At 41.3% G+C, this 14,956-nt stretch overlaps 2 protein-coding genes across 4 annotated transcripts; both read right to left on the bottom strand.

Moving 5' to 3' along the window:
• Positions 1 to 865: 865 nt before the first annotated feature.
• mipb (major intrinsic protein of lens fiber b) lies at positions 866 to 2,741 on the bottom strand. The gene is made up of 4 exons (XM_039799286.1): positions 1,870 to 2,741; positions 1,414 to 1,578; positions 1,257 to 1,337; positions 866 to 1,167 (listed from the first exon to the last, which is right to left on the bottom strand). The coding sequence occupies exons 1-4, from the start codon at positions 2,227 to 2,229 to the stop codon at positions 982 to 984; spliced, it is 792 nt and encodes a 263-aa protein (XP_039655220.1). The 5' UTR covers positions 2,230 to 2,741; the 3' UTR covers positions 866 to 981.
• A 2,542-nt stretch (positions 2,742 to 5,283) lies between these two features.
• Positions 5,284 to 11,334, bottom strand: LOC120559525 (aquaporin-4). Of its 3 annotated transcripts, none has more exons than XM_039801263.1 (6): positions 11,139 to 11,334; positions 10,240 to 10,434; positions 8,884 to 9,045; positions 8,599 to 8,763; positions 7,740 to 7,820; positions 5,284 to 6,437 (listed from the first exon to the last, which is right to left on the bottom strand). In XM_039801263.1, exons 1-6 carry the CDS (start codon positions 11,151 to 11,153, stop codon positions 6,222 to 6,224), a joined length of 834 nt encoding a protein of 277 aa, XP_039657197.1. In that variant the 5' UTR covers positions 11,154 to 11,334; the 3' UTR covers positions 5,284 to 6,221. The 3 variants fall into 3 exon arrangements, with proteins under 3 accessions (XP_039657197.1, XP_039657198.1, XP_039657195.1); XM_039801264.1 differs by having other exon boundaries at positions 10,240 to 10,431; XM_039801261.1 differs by having other exon boundaries at positions 10,240 to 10,465; positions 11,139 to 11,219.
• Between the last annotated feature and the right edge of the window lie 3,622 nt (positions 11,335 to 14,956).

The raw sequence follows: 14,956 nt of genomic DNA, 5'->3' as shown, positions 1-14,956 counted from the left end.
GCAATCTTGATCACATACACACATATACACACTCACTTGCAAACACACTCATACACACACAGGCAGGCGCACACACATGCACACGCTCACTCTCACACACACACTTGCGCACACACACGCACGCACGCACACGCACACGCGCACACACACACACACACACACACACACACACACACATGCTCAAGAGGTATTCACACACACAAACACAAACCCACAGATAAAATGTAGTGATTGAAAATAGTGAAACCCTGGTAAAATCTAATGGTATCATACATCTTTAGTCAGGTTTTTAAAACAAAATGAACCTAAAAAAAAAAAAAACTAAAATGGAGATAAATTCAGATGAATAATGAAAAGCATGCCCATCTTCACTGGTCTAACCCAACTTGAAACGACCACAAACCCAGAGTGTTGCCCTCTTTACTCTACCCAAACCCCAACCCCCACCCCTTTACTCCATCACCTGCCCCATGCCCTCTTACCCTTCTCATATCATATCCCACCCTTGGTCTCCCTCTCTCCCCCATTTCCTCCAACACCTGCCTCCCTAAACCTCTCTGCGCAGTTTCAGGGTATCCATGCTCCTCTGAGATGAGATGAAGGCCTGGCTGAGAGGAGGAAGCACGTGGGCTGAGGGAGACAAGGCGGCTGCTGGTTCAGGCTCTGGTCACCATTTATCAAAAACACAATGTCCAGTTCAGAATACAGAGTTAGGACTTGGGGGTAGAGGAGTCTTGTTGTGTGTTGAGGTTGAAGGTTGTGAACCTGTTTGTGTGTGTGTGTGTGTGTGTCGGTTTTTACAGTGGCACTGGAAAAAAAATTGTATCATGTGTTAGTCTAGATGTGAGTATTTGGGTTAGTCTTGTGCGATGTTGTGTGAAGGCATGGGGGCGAGGGGGGGTAGTAGAGGTGGGGTTGGCGTAGCTCGGGGCCTTTGTCCCTCATCCCTCGGCCCCAGTCGGAGAAGGGGGCAGGGCAGGTTTATAGGGCTTGCGTCTTGATCTCAATGGCCTCCCCGCGGGAGTCCTGCTGGGTCTCGCTCTCGGGGGGCCGGCTGCCCTTCAGTGTGGCCAGGCGCTCGGACAGACCTCTCATGCGTGGGAACAGCATGAAATCGTACAGAAGGGCGCCCATTGCACCTCCTATCATAGGCCCGACCCAGTACACCTGCCAGCAGCAAACATCAGTTAATAAAGTGTTCAGTCATTTATGATTCCTGCTCAGATTGATATCTTCAGTGTGACTGCAGGTCTTACCCAGTGGTTGATGAAGTTCCTGAAGAGCACAGCAGGGGCAAAGGACCTGGCAGGGTTCATTCCAGCACCGGTGTAGTACATCTACAACACAAGACACTTGTTACTGTATTGTGTTTTAAAATATTGAATTGTTATTTGAAATTTCCATGTGCCTTACCCCCATGAGATGTCCAATGGTGACAGAGAAGCCAATGGATAGGGCAGCAGATCCCAGGCGTCCGTTTCTCCTCTCATCAGTCACGGCAAAGATGCACACCACAAGCTGCATGGTGAGGAAAACCTCCACAGTGGTGGCCATTCCCAGACTGATGCCTGGCTGCAGCTGGAGATACACAGATGGACAAAAACAAATATTTGCATGAGTCAAAGAAATCTCAGAGATGTATTGAGCATATACTACTGAATTTCTCTTTTATTTCAGAAAAAATTATGAGCTACTGGAAGTAATTATACTATTTGTTTTGGTTTGGTTGATTGCTTTACTGAAGTGAACCTCATATGATTACAAATTCCTGAACTCTTAAATGTATGCCATGTATCCAATGGATGAAATCAACCTACCCAAAGAACATTGCTGTACTTGTTCTCTGATACATCCATGTCAGGTCCTTACCGTGTTCATTGCCATGTTGCCTCTCATGTTGCCAGGTGTGACCCCATACAGCACAGCAGCCCCAGCTACAGCACCCAGGCACTGGGCGGCAATGTAGAAAATGGCCCGGAAAAGAGACATCTGTGAGCCAATAAGGTAGGCAAAGGTGACGGCAGGGTTAATGTGGCCACCGCTGATGTGGCCGATCGACTGGATGAGAGTGGCAGCTGCCAGCCCAAAGCACAGGGCCACATGAAGGACATGATGAGGCCCGGTGGTCCAGCGCAGGGCAGCACCCATGCCGAAAAATACAAAGAACATGGTCCCGAAGAACTCTGCGAAGACCGCCCGCCAGAAATTCATGGACCGGAACTCCCACATGGTGACCGTTCACTTCAGGCTCTCCACCAGATGAAGTAAAAAAAAATAAATCAGGGTCTAGAAAAGGTAAATGTGTACCTTTTCAGTCCTCTTCGAATGCCAAAAAATAACAAAAAAATGATCTCCCTTTTGTAGTCAACTAACTCGGCTGACCAAAAACTCTCAGAGAGTCAGTTCAAAGACAAAACAGGATTTCAGAACGTCAACAGACAAATCCACTCAACGGACCAAGCCGTGAACTGGGTTGGTAAAGTCAACTCAGCTGCGTTTGCTTGCCACCTCTCTCCACCTGTCGCAAAGACATAGGTGTGCTATAATGTGGGAGTGTGGGTGGAGATCTCAGGTGGGATGGGATGTCAAGAGGAGGTGGGCATCAATGCTAAAGGGGTGTTTCTAAAGTAGAGACTGGGATAGACAGAGTGTCCGCTGGACCTTTTAGCCTCTCTGACGGAGGGGAGAGGGCCAGGCAGGGGCTTTATAATACCCTCCAGGGGCCCCAGGTGACGCCATAATCCCTCTGTAGGGCCAAGGGCGGGGGGCGGCAGTGCTGGGCATCCTAAATCAAACAAACTTAACCCTTCCGTCGCCCCCCTATAACAGAACAAGGCCAAAAGAGAGGCAGTGTATCCGAGAAGAGAAACAGATAAAGCGAGAATGAGTGGAAATCCATGAAAGACATTTAGTGGGAGGTAGAGAGATTTTGGGTAAAGAGACAACAGGAAGTATTTGTATTTTATATTTAGGTGGAAGTGGGAAACTAGGAGGAACAACCATGGCGAAAAGCAGCTGGAGCTGAGAGTAGAATGTTTTCTTTGGGGCGTATGTCATCTATTGACATATCATCACTGTCATAATCAGGGGATGCAAATGCTGATGGACAAGGGCAGAAAACACAAACATGCATGCACAAAGACACACACATGCACACACACACACACATAGACATATACACACATGCAGATAATACAGTTGGGGCCCCGGACGGAAGTGCCCAAAGCTAACAGCGCTGAACTGACCCATACACTGAAATGCCTGACCCTGTGAATCCATTGTCTGTAACCAGCATGTGGGCTACGTATGGACAGAGACAAAAATACATATTAAACTAAAGCACAGACATAACAGCTAACTAAGCATTGGCCTGATTTCGCAGTGCTAATGTTTGTGATTACATTTCTTGCTTTTGTTTAAATGTTCTGGAGACAACTACACCACCAAGCACTGCTGATGATCACCAGTCATCTTGGCAGCAGTCAGTGCAGAGGCCTGTGTTTATGAACACTAAGTCCTGAACTTGACATTGCCTCAGAGCTCAGAGCCATCACTGGCACCGCTCCACAGCCAACGGCAACGTAGTGGAGACATCAGAAGGGGAAGAAAAAGTGTGGAAACAGTGTGTGGAAAAAAAACACAGATCCACAAGCAACAAATAACAATAACAACCAGCGTTTTTTGTTGTGACAGGTGTGCTTCGTATTGCGTGACCGGGCAGGAGGGCGCTTCGGGTTTGCATTATGTGTGTGAGATGTGTGAGAGTTTGTGTGTGTGTGTGTGTGTGTGTGTGTGTGTGTGTGTGTGTGTGTGTGTGGAGCTTGGGTAAAGGGAGAGGTGCAGTAGGGCAGCAGGGATGTGTGTGTGTGTGTGTGTGGTGGGGGTGGCGGGGGGTTACTAAGCAGCACCTGGGTATCGCGCTGACCAGTGGAGAGCTATCACTGTTGCTGGGGCGATGAGGGGGGTGAGAGAGGGAATGGGTGATGAAAGCAGAATGCTGAGCTTGCCGTTTTGACTCCCTTTTATACATGTTAGAAAGAACACACACAATGCAAAATGCTGGCAGCACTGTGGCAGTTATAGCTATTGTGCACATTGTGTGTGTGTAAATAGTTTATGTATGTGTGTGTATTCAAATTACACTGCTATACCGATTGCTAATATGGTTTTATTTTAGACTTGCTGTCAAATCCAGATAATACAGTGTACAGTTTGTTTAACATGAATTATGAATATTAATACATTAGACATTTCTTTTTATTATATTCATTTTGAAGGAGTCGTTCATCCAAATTACAAAAAAAACGTATTTTCTCTCTCACCACTATTGATAAAGAGACGAATATCAAAAAACCTGGACAAATTAAACCAAATCTAGAAAATAATGTGTGTGAGAAAATGTGTGTTTCTTTTTTATAATCTAGGGGAACGGACCCTTTAAATTACAAGTGTGTTACACAAAACACATTACTGTTTAAGACGAGACAAACATCATCCAACCAAAACACACACAAACACACACATAGTATCCATTTCATAGCTTCTTTCCACTGAAAGTGTTCTTTCTTTAGAGCCCTTACAGAAGTATAAAGGTCCACTTGATTGTGAATAGGAAGCCTAAGAGAGGAGACAGCCGCTAACAGGCAGACATGAGACACATATTGGACTAATTGAGAGCATCATTGAATCTACAATGCAACGCAAGGACCTCTTTAGCATTTCAAAGCATTCACAGATGGGCCCTGATACTGAAAATGGCAAACATAAGGGTGTTTTTCAGCAGGCTTTCATTGAGTCTCTCTTATATATTTTAATGATGTGCAATTTTGAAATTAACAATATTGAATCTCACAGGATTGGCTTCACCTTTACATACATTACATAATGACAGCCAACTAGGAGGTCAAATTCAGCCCCATGAAATGCAGCTTTCTATCCACATTTTCAACAAAAAGCAACAGGGACAGACTAAGACTCCATTTCCATTAAAATCCGATCTGAGTGATCTGATCACAAATGGACAGCTCTAAGTAAAGGTGGGACTGCACCCAGGACGCACAAATGACTTTGATTCTACAACCAACTCATAAAATATGGCTGTTTTGGGGTAGAATAATTAAACAATTAGACAATTAATTGACAAAAAATGAATCTGCAACTATTTGGATAATCGATAAATCGTGTGAGTCGTTTTTTAAAGCAGATAATATCAAATATTAAAGCTTAAACCTACATTGTGTAATTTTTTTAGTTGATTCTTAGCAAAAACCCCTTTGTTCTTTCACAAATATGTGCTCATTCATGTGTAATTACTACCACCAACTAATCAAAGTATTCTCGTAAGTGTAGAAACTGACATTCAGAATCATTCAGAATACATACAAGCGACTCGCCCGAATGACGGTAGTCATGTAGCCTCCATCTTTAAAATACATTAGCCAAAGAGGGACACACCTCCGCATTTCACCCTCGTACACCTATTGGCACCGTGACGAATGCAAGGGGGAGATTACTCGCCAGGGAAGCGAAAAAGACAATTAAAACAACAACGCGACAGGCAAAGCAACAAGACCAAAGTTAATATTGGAGTGGCTGGAACAGCTGCGTGTAAACGATGGAGAGAGCTAATTTTGGGTTCAGCCGCCGTAGGAGGAAGGGCTAGAAAGTAATATTCAGTTGGTTGTCATATACAATTTCACCGCTAGATGGGAGAAATCCTTACACAATATAGCTTTAAGTTTTTAGTTTTAGATTGTTGGTCAGACAAAACAACACATTTGAATACCTTAGGCTTTGGGAAATTATAATGGCCATTTCATCATTTTCATTTATATTTCATCATTTCCTTAAACATTTCTGAAAGGTTATAGAAAAAAGTTATTAATTGAGTTAATAAACGTTGGATTTATCATTGTGGGACACATTTCAGGGTTCAGTGTCTTGCACAAGGACACTTTAAAAGAAAGATCTGGGGATGAAACTTATAATCAATCTTATAATTAATAAACAATTGTTCAATTTATCTCTTGAGGTGTTGCTATAAGTAAGGAATTTTAATACTTCTTCATTTCATTCATAAAGTGCTTCAGAACCTGAAACAGTAATAATGAAAGTAGGTTAAATCCCGCCGTCAAGCCAGATCTGCACGACTGATACACTATGCATCTTCATAAAAATCACTGTAATATTGTGTTTCTATGTGTTTGTTTATGCATGTGTTCTCAGTTGTTTTCTTGTTTGTTGGCCTGCTTGGCTCTCATGGCGTTTGGTGTGACTGTGGACAGAGATGATCCCGTCATGCTGGTCGTCTCCACAATCTCTATGTCCTTACAGGTCAGACAAGCCACCAGCTTCTGGCGAGAGGCGCTTTGTGCAAAGAAGAACTCATGGGACACTCCAGCCAGTATAGCACCGATCACTGGTCCGATCAAATAAACCTGAAGGTGGGCAAAAAGAGAAACAACTTATAATGAGATTTGTGTTGGCATTTTAAACTCCGGTCGATATATGAGGACTATGGTTAAACTTTTCTCAGATCTCTGCAGGGTAAATCCAGACAGCTAGCTAGACTATCTGTCCAATCTGAGTTTTCTGTTGCATGACTAAAACAACTTTTAAACGTACACGTTCCACCAAAACAAGTTCCTTCCGAGCCTATTTTGCAGCTGCACCGCGGCTTTTCTCCGGTGCTTGGTACCGCCCAAGACGATTGTGATTGGTTTAAAGAAATGCCAATAAACCAGAGCACGTTTTCCTCCCACCCCTGAATGCTATGTGGAGTAGCCAGACCCTCCTCCAGCGTGCTTTGGAGGAGGGTCTGGCAAAGCGAGACTTAAGTGGTTCCCAACCCTAGAGGTCGGGCCCCTCCAAAGGGTCACGAGATCAATCTGACAGGTGGCTTGATGATTAATGGGAGAGGAAACAAGAATATAACAATTTTGCACACGTTTATATGCATTTTTTAGACTTTTCCCTAATTGAAAATGTATTTAATTTTTTTATATTGCATAATTTCACCTCTTTGGGCCTTGGAAATTTACAAAAACAACTCATAGCCACTGAAATGTGACAAGGAGCCCCAACTCGATCCCATCATATTTTATAGGGCTCTCTCCTCTCTGGTCTACCTCACAAGCTTCTCCATAAACTCCAAGAACTCAGCTGCCCGCATCATCACCAAGAAGTATTCAGATCCCCGTACTAATACCACACTGTAAAAATACTCTGATACAAGTAAAAGTTCTGCACTGAAAATGTTACTTTCCTTTATAATAAAACCTTGTATTTTATAAACCTATGTTTATTTCGTGTGCAAAAATCCTAATTTGTAAAGTAACTAGCAACTAAAGCTGTCAGATTAATGTAGTGAAGTACAAAGTAGAATATTTTTCTCTGAAATGTAGCGGAATAGAAGTAGAAAGAGATGTGAAAAGAAAAGACTCAAGTAAAGTACCTCAAATTTGTACTTAAGTACAGTACTTGAGTAATTGTACTTAGTTAAATTCCACCACTGTCCTCGCCACACCTCCTGCCCTCTTAGCAACCAAGGGGTGGAGAGCTTTCAGCTGCAGCCATGAATTTGATACTCAATAAATGTTATTGCTTTGATTATTATTATCATATGAACAATGACTATAATTGGACAACAATTATAAAAACGCATTAGAAAACTCAGTTGCACAGTTAGACAAGTGTTTCCATGGAGACAGATTTAGATTTTGAGGCTCTCTCTCTCTCACCCAGTGGTTTTCCCAGAATCCAGTGATGATGGCTGGACCCAGAGAACGTGCGGGATTCATACTAGCACCAGAGAACCGCCCCTAACAGAAAAATAAGATACTTTTAAAAATATAGTTTCATATACATGACAACAATTCATGTAAACAATCCACTTTTTCAAATTCCTTTAAAAAAATATTTCTTTAAACTCTCAGCAGGGAGGTCAATTTTCCATTCCATTTTTGCAGGGTATCTTTCTCTTCATAGCCTCCTTAACGTTACATCATTTAAATTGTACTTAAATGTCCGTTTGTATTGTGTTTGCTTGTTGCTGAAATGTGCTAATTAAATAAACTTGCCTTGCCTAGTGCAACTCCAGAAAACTACAAAGCCGACATAGTTGCTTGTCTCATACACGTTTTGTATCATTCTTCATCTAAAGTTTTGATATCTAGCACTGATTCCCATTTATTTTCTATGTATACCGTTGTGCCATTTTTCATGTGGCTTCCTAATTCACTTATTTTGTCAAACTTTTGTAGGATAGACTGGTGGAAAGGAATAAGATGTCATAGCCATTGTATATGGTTATTATACTGTATCATGGCTATGAACCAATCACATTGCCTGATTTGAGCTGCCCGTTTTATAAAACTTTGTTAATACTTAGAAAGATATTATCAGCATTTAAGGAAAACATTTCAGTTTCTCTTCTTGCCTTTTGCTACAATCAAAGTGGTGGAGTCCAGATAACATAACATTTTTGTGATTCATTACAAAGTGAGAAAGTTCTGTTAACTTGTGTTTTGTAGTTGAAGAACCATTTCAGAACATATTTGAAAAAAATGTGCAATCGTTCTGTATAAAAGATCCTCTTACCCCTATTAGCACTCCAGCAGTGTGTGCTAATCCAATGGCCAGGTTTCCTGGTTCTGGGCTTTCCCTCCGCCGCTGATCCTCTACTGAGAACACAGTGAAGACCATCTGGAAGGTGCACAAAACCTCCATGCCCAGAGCCTGGGCTGCATTTAACTCTATAGGAACCTGAGTAAGGTAAACAGGAGTATATAAGAGAAAGAGGAGCAGGAAAAGTAGGAATATTCTGAAAATATGTAATGTCTCTAAAGCTTCAAAGGGTAACCCACTAATAAGCTGAAGACTGACCCTGTTGACAAAGTGGTCTGCAGTGGTTTTGACTGGCAGGGCCAAGTAGAGGGCCCCAGCTCCTAAAGAGGCCCCCAAACACTGTGCAGCCATGTAAACAACAGCTCTGACCACTTCCAGCTTCCGAGTGGCCAACAGAGCCAGAGTCACTGCAGGGTTCACCTGATCAGAGAGCAATGAAAAGCAATTAAATAACATAAAAGCTGCCATAACATGTGCTATTTTAAGAGACTTTTAAAGCACAATGTAAATTTAGATCAAAACTGAATAATTAGAACCATAATTGGAGTTTACAATTCAAAGAAATACAGAATGATATCAACATTATATTAGCACACAACGGAGAGAATAGGAAACAAATTATATGTAAAGCTGAAATGTGGAAAATAACTTGGTATGAATGTTACAGAAGATGAATGGTTGCATATTTGGAGAACACAACACTTTGCCCCATTAATCCTCTCACAACCCCTCAGATTTATCTTGTGATCCTTTGGAGGGGCCTGACCCCTCAGTTTGGAACCACTGGACTAAACTACTTGACTGTATAAAGTAGTTTAAACTGTAAAATAATGCTTACACAGTGATGCATCAGTATTAACAATCTGATAATGTCATATATGATAATATATCTCTCCATTTTTTGTGTTTTTATTTGTGATACTTTAAGTACCTTAAGCCAATAATACTAACTGTATTTTTACTTATTTAGTATTTTAAATGCAAGACTTTTACTTGAAATTGAGTGTGGTATTTGTGATAAGAATCTGAGTACTTCAACTCCCATGTTACCACCAGCAAAGAGTTTCAAAGAGTTGATCAGAGAAACTTTAAACTTGAGTGTGTGACTATAAGACATTCCAGCCCATCCTCACCCAGAAAACATTTGTATGGGTCGATTATGCAAGCAGCTCATAACGACAACAACAAACACATAACTTTCACTCAGGAGCCCGGATATTGTGTCCTGTGTGAAGTCAAAAGTCAACTGTTATTTTGAAATTAACCAAGTTTTAGTCCTTGACGCAATGACGTCTGTGACGTCACGTTACGTCACGTTACGTCCTTATTTTAGTAGTTTTACGTGACAAATTTTAAGCCAATCCCTGATGTTTTACTAACCCTACGTACTTTTGTTATCTAAACTAATCAAACTAATCTTGTTCCGTTTCACAATGTTAACTAGGCTACGTGTATAAATCTGCGTTCGTTAAATAGAATGGTCACATGATTATGGTCACATGATTAAACCGCCACCACGCGGCAGTAAATAGAACGGTCTTATGTGTCGTTTTGGGAATCTATGGAAATCTACCTATAATGATGTTTAGGTATGAGGATGTGTTGGACATTCACCTGTGCCCCGCTTATTTCTCCAAAACAGTGTCCCAGTGCGACAATCGTCACACCCACTGCCACTGCTGGGTACAGGGGTCCCGTGGGGGCCTCTCCAGGGCCTGGCACAGATGCACCCAGCACGGCGCTCACTAAAACCAGGGTGCCAAGCAGCTCTGCAAGAATGGCGCGCCAGAACTGCTTACTACGTAGCTCCTCAAAGAAAGGGGACATAAACAAAGGTGGCCTATATTTAGTTTACCAAACTTTCTTTTTATTTGGAGTCTTGCTCAAACCGTAACTAGTGCTGGGATCCATGATCAAAAAACTTAAAAAAAAAACATGTATATTATATGACTGACAGTTATATTGCTATCAAAAGCTGTAAGAAATGGCAAAGATGACACAAGTGGTGTTAAAACACTGAGACATAAACAACACTTTATTCCATCACTATATTTTAACAAACAAGTCAACCCCATGTCCAGGCTTCAAAATTAACTTTTTCGTCTACCAGCCAAATGGCTAATGAATGTTCAAATATTACCAGCCATTCAATAGATTACCATTGGGTTTTTTGGCTGGTGAGTGAAGCAAATCTACCAGCCACTTGCATATTTCACCAGCATTTGGCTGGTAAACGGTGCTAATTTAGAACCCTGCCCATGTCAGTAACCTGTATTTCAACACTGTAACACATTCTCTTTATAAAAATAGATTTTTTTAAAATGCATGATTTGTCCCAAACACTTAACCATCTGGCCTATAAAAAAGTTCTGCTTTTGCTGGAACAGTTCAAACTGCCATGAAATACAAATACATAAACACTCCTTTGTGAAAGCAATGTTGGTTAAATTAGCTGTTTGTGTTTTCAAATCTTGAGGGATTTAAACACAAAGGAAATGAAATAAGATGCTTACCTCACGCCACGTCATTTCAAACTCAGTTGTTTTTTTCTCGCTGTATATCAGTCTGTCTTTCTGGCTGTCCGTCTGTCTGCGTGTAGCTGTCGGGGTCTGAGGGCTTCAGGGTCTCTGCTACATCCGTCATTAACTTGTAGAGTCTGAGAGGTCCTTTGATGAGCGCAGCCTGCCTCCTCCCAGTCTCTCTACTCACCCTCTCCTTACCCTACACCTCAGGCCCTATCAAGTCTTCCTGTGCACCAACAGTCAGTGCAAGCCATGGAAACAATGTCTTTCTAAGGTTGCACATATAACACTCTAACCCTCCCAATTTTCATCCAACTCAGTCTACCGACCTTGAGCAATTTTATACCTCTTCAGGGAACTACGAGGATCCTTTCATTTATCTTCAAATTGAAGTGATTGTGGCCACTTCAGAGGGTGTAGCGATGACATAAAATGATATAACCATGACTGAAATCACAATTATTAACAATGCTGCAAAGGTGGGTCATTTAAAATTGATGTTGAATGCCATGTTAGTTGTATTTGTCAGCTTCAAATGTTGACAGTTCAATCAAGGCTCACTAAAGACAAGTTTCCGATTTATTTTATTTACAGAAAAATATCAAATGGAATAGTCTGGAGAGGCAATGTGCCCAAACTCCAAACTAGTTTAAAGTGTTTACATTATTTTGTTTACATTACATTACATTACATGTCATTTAGCTGACGCTTTTATCCAAATTGACTTACAATTGCTATATATCAGAGGTCGCACACCTCTGGAGCAACTAGGGATTAAGTGTCTTGCTCAGGGACACATTGGTTGATGTATCGCAGTGGGAATTGAACCTGGGTCTCCCACACACCGAAGTCATATCCACTGCGCTATCACCACCTTGTTTATCTATATTTATCCCCAATGCTGCCAGTTACACAGTATGTTAAGTCTAGTGATAGTTTCTATTTTTCTTCTTGTCAACAAATCTCGTGAAAACACCAAAAACCTATTTGGATACTTTTATATTTTATTCCTCTGTGCCATAGAGCTTCATTGTTGTCCAAAAACTCTTTAAAAACACATTACTGAGCCACATTGTTGCACTGGCTCACCTTCCATGAAGCTGCACGGGCACTGTAGTTTATTTTGAGCCACATATACACTGTCCTGCTGCTGTAAGCAGAGCAACACGTGTACAAATCCACATAACCCCAACATATGTACCATTTACTCCTTTTTGAGTAGTGTTTGCAAAAAAACTACACTGCCCAGCTTTATAACTGACTATTTGCAAAATGACATTTTGCATTTAGTGCTAATTAGAAAATGTTAGCATGCTAACACGTGAAACTAACATGACGAACATTCCATACATACATGCTAAAAATCAACATGTTACCATTGTCATTGTGTGAGCATGTTAGCATACTAAGATTAGCATTTAGCTCAAAGCACTGCTGTACCTAAGTGCAGCCTCACAGAGCCACTATAGCATTTCATCTCATTCAATATTTTACTTCTTCAGTAGGAATGAATAAAATCAGTGTGTTTGAGGGTTGTAGACAGGGTGGTCAAACCAAGATGTATTGAGAGACCAATGTGCTGTTGGTTTTGGTCTTTTCATTGAATTTGTTGACAATAACAAAACTATGAACTACATACATACAAGAGTAGGCTACAACATGAACATAATATAAAGGTGTTTGTGGATTGTCCTGTTGTCTCCTGTGTTGGCGTGTCCTGAGCACCTGGCACCCATTACTGCTGCTCATTCTGATTTTCATATCAATTATAGGAGAAAGGGACCATTAGTGAGCAGAGAGGAACAAGAACAGACCACATCCTCTGCTGTAAAAATTATCTATTGGGTCATAGTCTACATTGATGCATTTCAGCATCAGATAAATATGACTCTTCTTTGTGTGCTCTAATGTTTTTTTCTTATTACTTTTTTTTAAAGTCAATGTAACTGTTATGTTATGTGGAGACTAAACCCAAAGACCTCAAATATGATGTCCTCCCACCCACCTTTTGTTCTTCCTTCCAGAAATTACTTACTGCTCTGATCACCATGGGGACAAACTCTTTCATGATGCTGTTGCCATAGAGCCTATTGTGATGCAGCATCTGTGCAGGCTTTTCATTTTCACTCTTTGATATCAAACAAACACACACCACAGAATTCCTCTGTTTAACTAAAACATGAGAATATTGCCTCTGTGATGTTGGTGATGCAACACGGCTGCTTTGCAACATCTGAATATTGACGTTTTAAATGCGTTGTTATTTTTTCATTTACTACAATGTGTATGTTTTAGCAGCAGAATAGAGGCAGCTTCCATGATGTGGAGATGTTTGGAGTCCAATCTGATTCTCCTGACCCTCCAGTCATCATGGGCCATCAATCTGGCAGACAGAGTCCAGAATGAACTGGTTGGTTGGTAGAGGGGGCGGGGGGGGTGGCTGCAGGCGTGCCCCATTATGTCGTGGATTACCCCCTCTTCTCCACGGCAACTGTTAAACTGTTATCCCCCCTTTTGTGGGGCTAAGCCTAACTGTGTGGAGCGGGACGGGTGGGGGGCACAGTGGAACCCGCTGGCGTGGGGAGTTTTCAGCCCCCTCCTCCCAGAGTGCTGACACTGACACAATTTCACATACACACACACACACACACACACACAAAGTGCCAGCTCAGGGATTTGAGAGCGATATAGGCAAATAGGGAGGGAGAGATGCACTAAATCCCTCCGTATATCCTTATTGTTTACTTTTTTAGGTGTTCTGTAAATGTAACGTGTTAGAATATAAGTGGTAGTGAATGTGTTGTACTTGAGTCTCTACCTCTGTAGAGCAGCTGGGAGTGATGGCAGGACGTTCCCAGCAGCATGTGCCTCAGACAGGACTCTCCACAGAACTGCAGAGCCCCGCCCAAACACTTCAGCATATTTCCATCATGGTTGGCCTCTTTCTTTTTCACTCTTAAATGTGACATATTGCTGTGGGCTTGCCTTGTGATAATAATAATAATAATTTTTTTCTTTTATTCTTTCTCAGCACTCAAGGACACCGTTCAGTGATACATAAGACATTGATATACAATAGGGGTGCACAATTCAGAAAATGTCACGATTCGATATTGATTTTTAGGCTCAAGATTTGATTCAAAATCAATTTTCGATTCAAAAATGATTCACGGGTGCCCAGATAGCCCAGTTGGTAGAGTGGGCGCACATATATAGAGGTTTACTCCTCGATGCAGCGGGCCCGGGTTCGACTCTGACCTGTAGCCCTTTGCTGCATGTCATTCTCCCCTCTGTCTCCCCTTTCATGTCTTCTGCTATCCTATCAAAGTAAAGGCTGAAAATGCCCAAAAACATAATCTTAAAAAAAATTTATTAAAAAAAAATCACAGTATGTAAATGTAGTTACTTTTCCCATGTGATTGCAGTAGACACACAATTATATAAAATAAAAATAAAAATGATTTGAATCACGATAAGAATGTGAATCGATTTTTTTGCACACCCCTAATATACAATGAGTTTTAGTAGAGGTATGAGGTGAGCAGGCAGTGTGCAAAAAGGGTGTATGTGACTATTTGGAAAATGCTTATCTGCCAATAAAACCAGAGGTATTTAACAGTGCCACATTCTTGTCAGGTATGCGATTGTATTTATTGCAATTACACAAGCAGTGATATTAAAGAAGCTTTCAGCACACTATAAACTTCAGTCTCATAGAGATTTTACAAATACTAGAGTCTCAGGGCTGCATTTGTATTACTGAATATTATTTTCTTGATTGTTTAGTCTGCAATAAGAAAACAACTTTA

The sequence above is a fragment of the Perca fluviatilis genome, chromosome 5, assembly GCF_010015445.1.
Source record: "Perca fluviatilis chromosome 5, GENO_Pfluv_1.0, whole genome shotgun sequence".
Lineage (NCBI taxonomy): Eukaryota > Metazoa > Chordata > Actinopteri > Perciformes > Percidae > Perca > Perca fluviatilis.
This window is presented reverse-complemented; position numbering and strand designations above follow the sequence as displayed.

Coding starts and splice junctions, on each gene's coding strand:
- mipb (XM_039799286.1), bottom strand. CDS start 2,229: ATGTGGGAGTTCCGGTCCATGAATTTCTGGCGGGCGGTCTTCGCAGAG. Junction 1,338..1,413: donor CCATTGGACATCTCATGGGG/GTAAGGCACATG, acceptor CTTGTGTTGTAG/ATGTACTACACCGGTGCTGG. Junction 1,168..1,256: donor GGAACTTCATCAACCACTGG/GTAAGACCTGCA, acceptor TGCTGCTGGCAG/GTGTACTGGGTCGGGCCTAT.
- LOC120559525 (XM_039801261.1), bottom strand. CDS start 10,452: ATGTCCCCTTTCTTTGAGGAGCTACGTAGTAAGCAGTTCTGGCGCGCC. Junction 9,046..10,239: donor GAGAAATAAGCGGGGCACAG/GTGAATGTCCAA, acceptor CTCTCTGATCAG/GTGAACCCTGCAGTGACTCT. Junction 8,764..8,883: donor CAGACCACTTTGTCAACAGG/GTCAGTCTTCAG, acceptor TACCTTACTCAG/GTTCCTATAGAGTTAAATGC.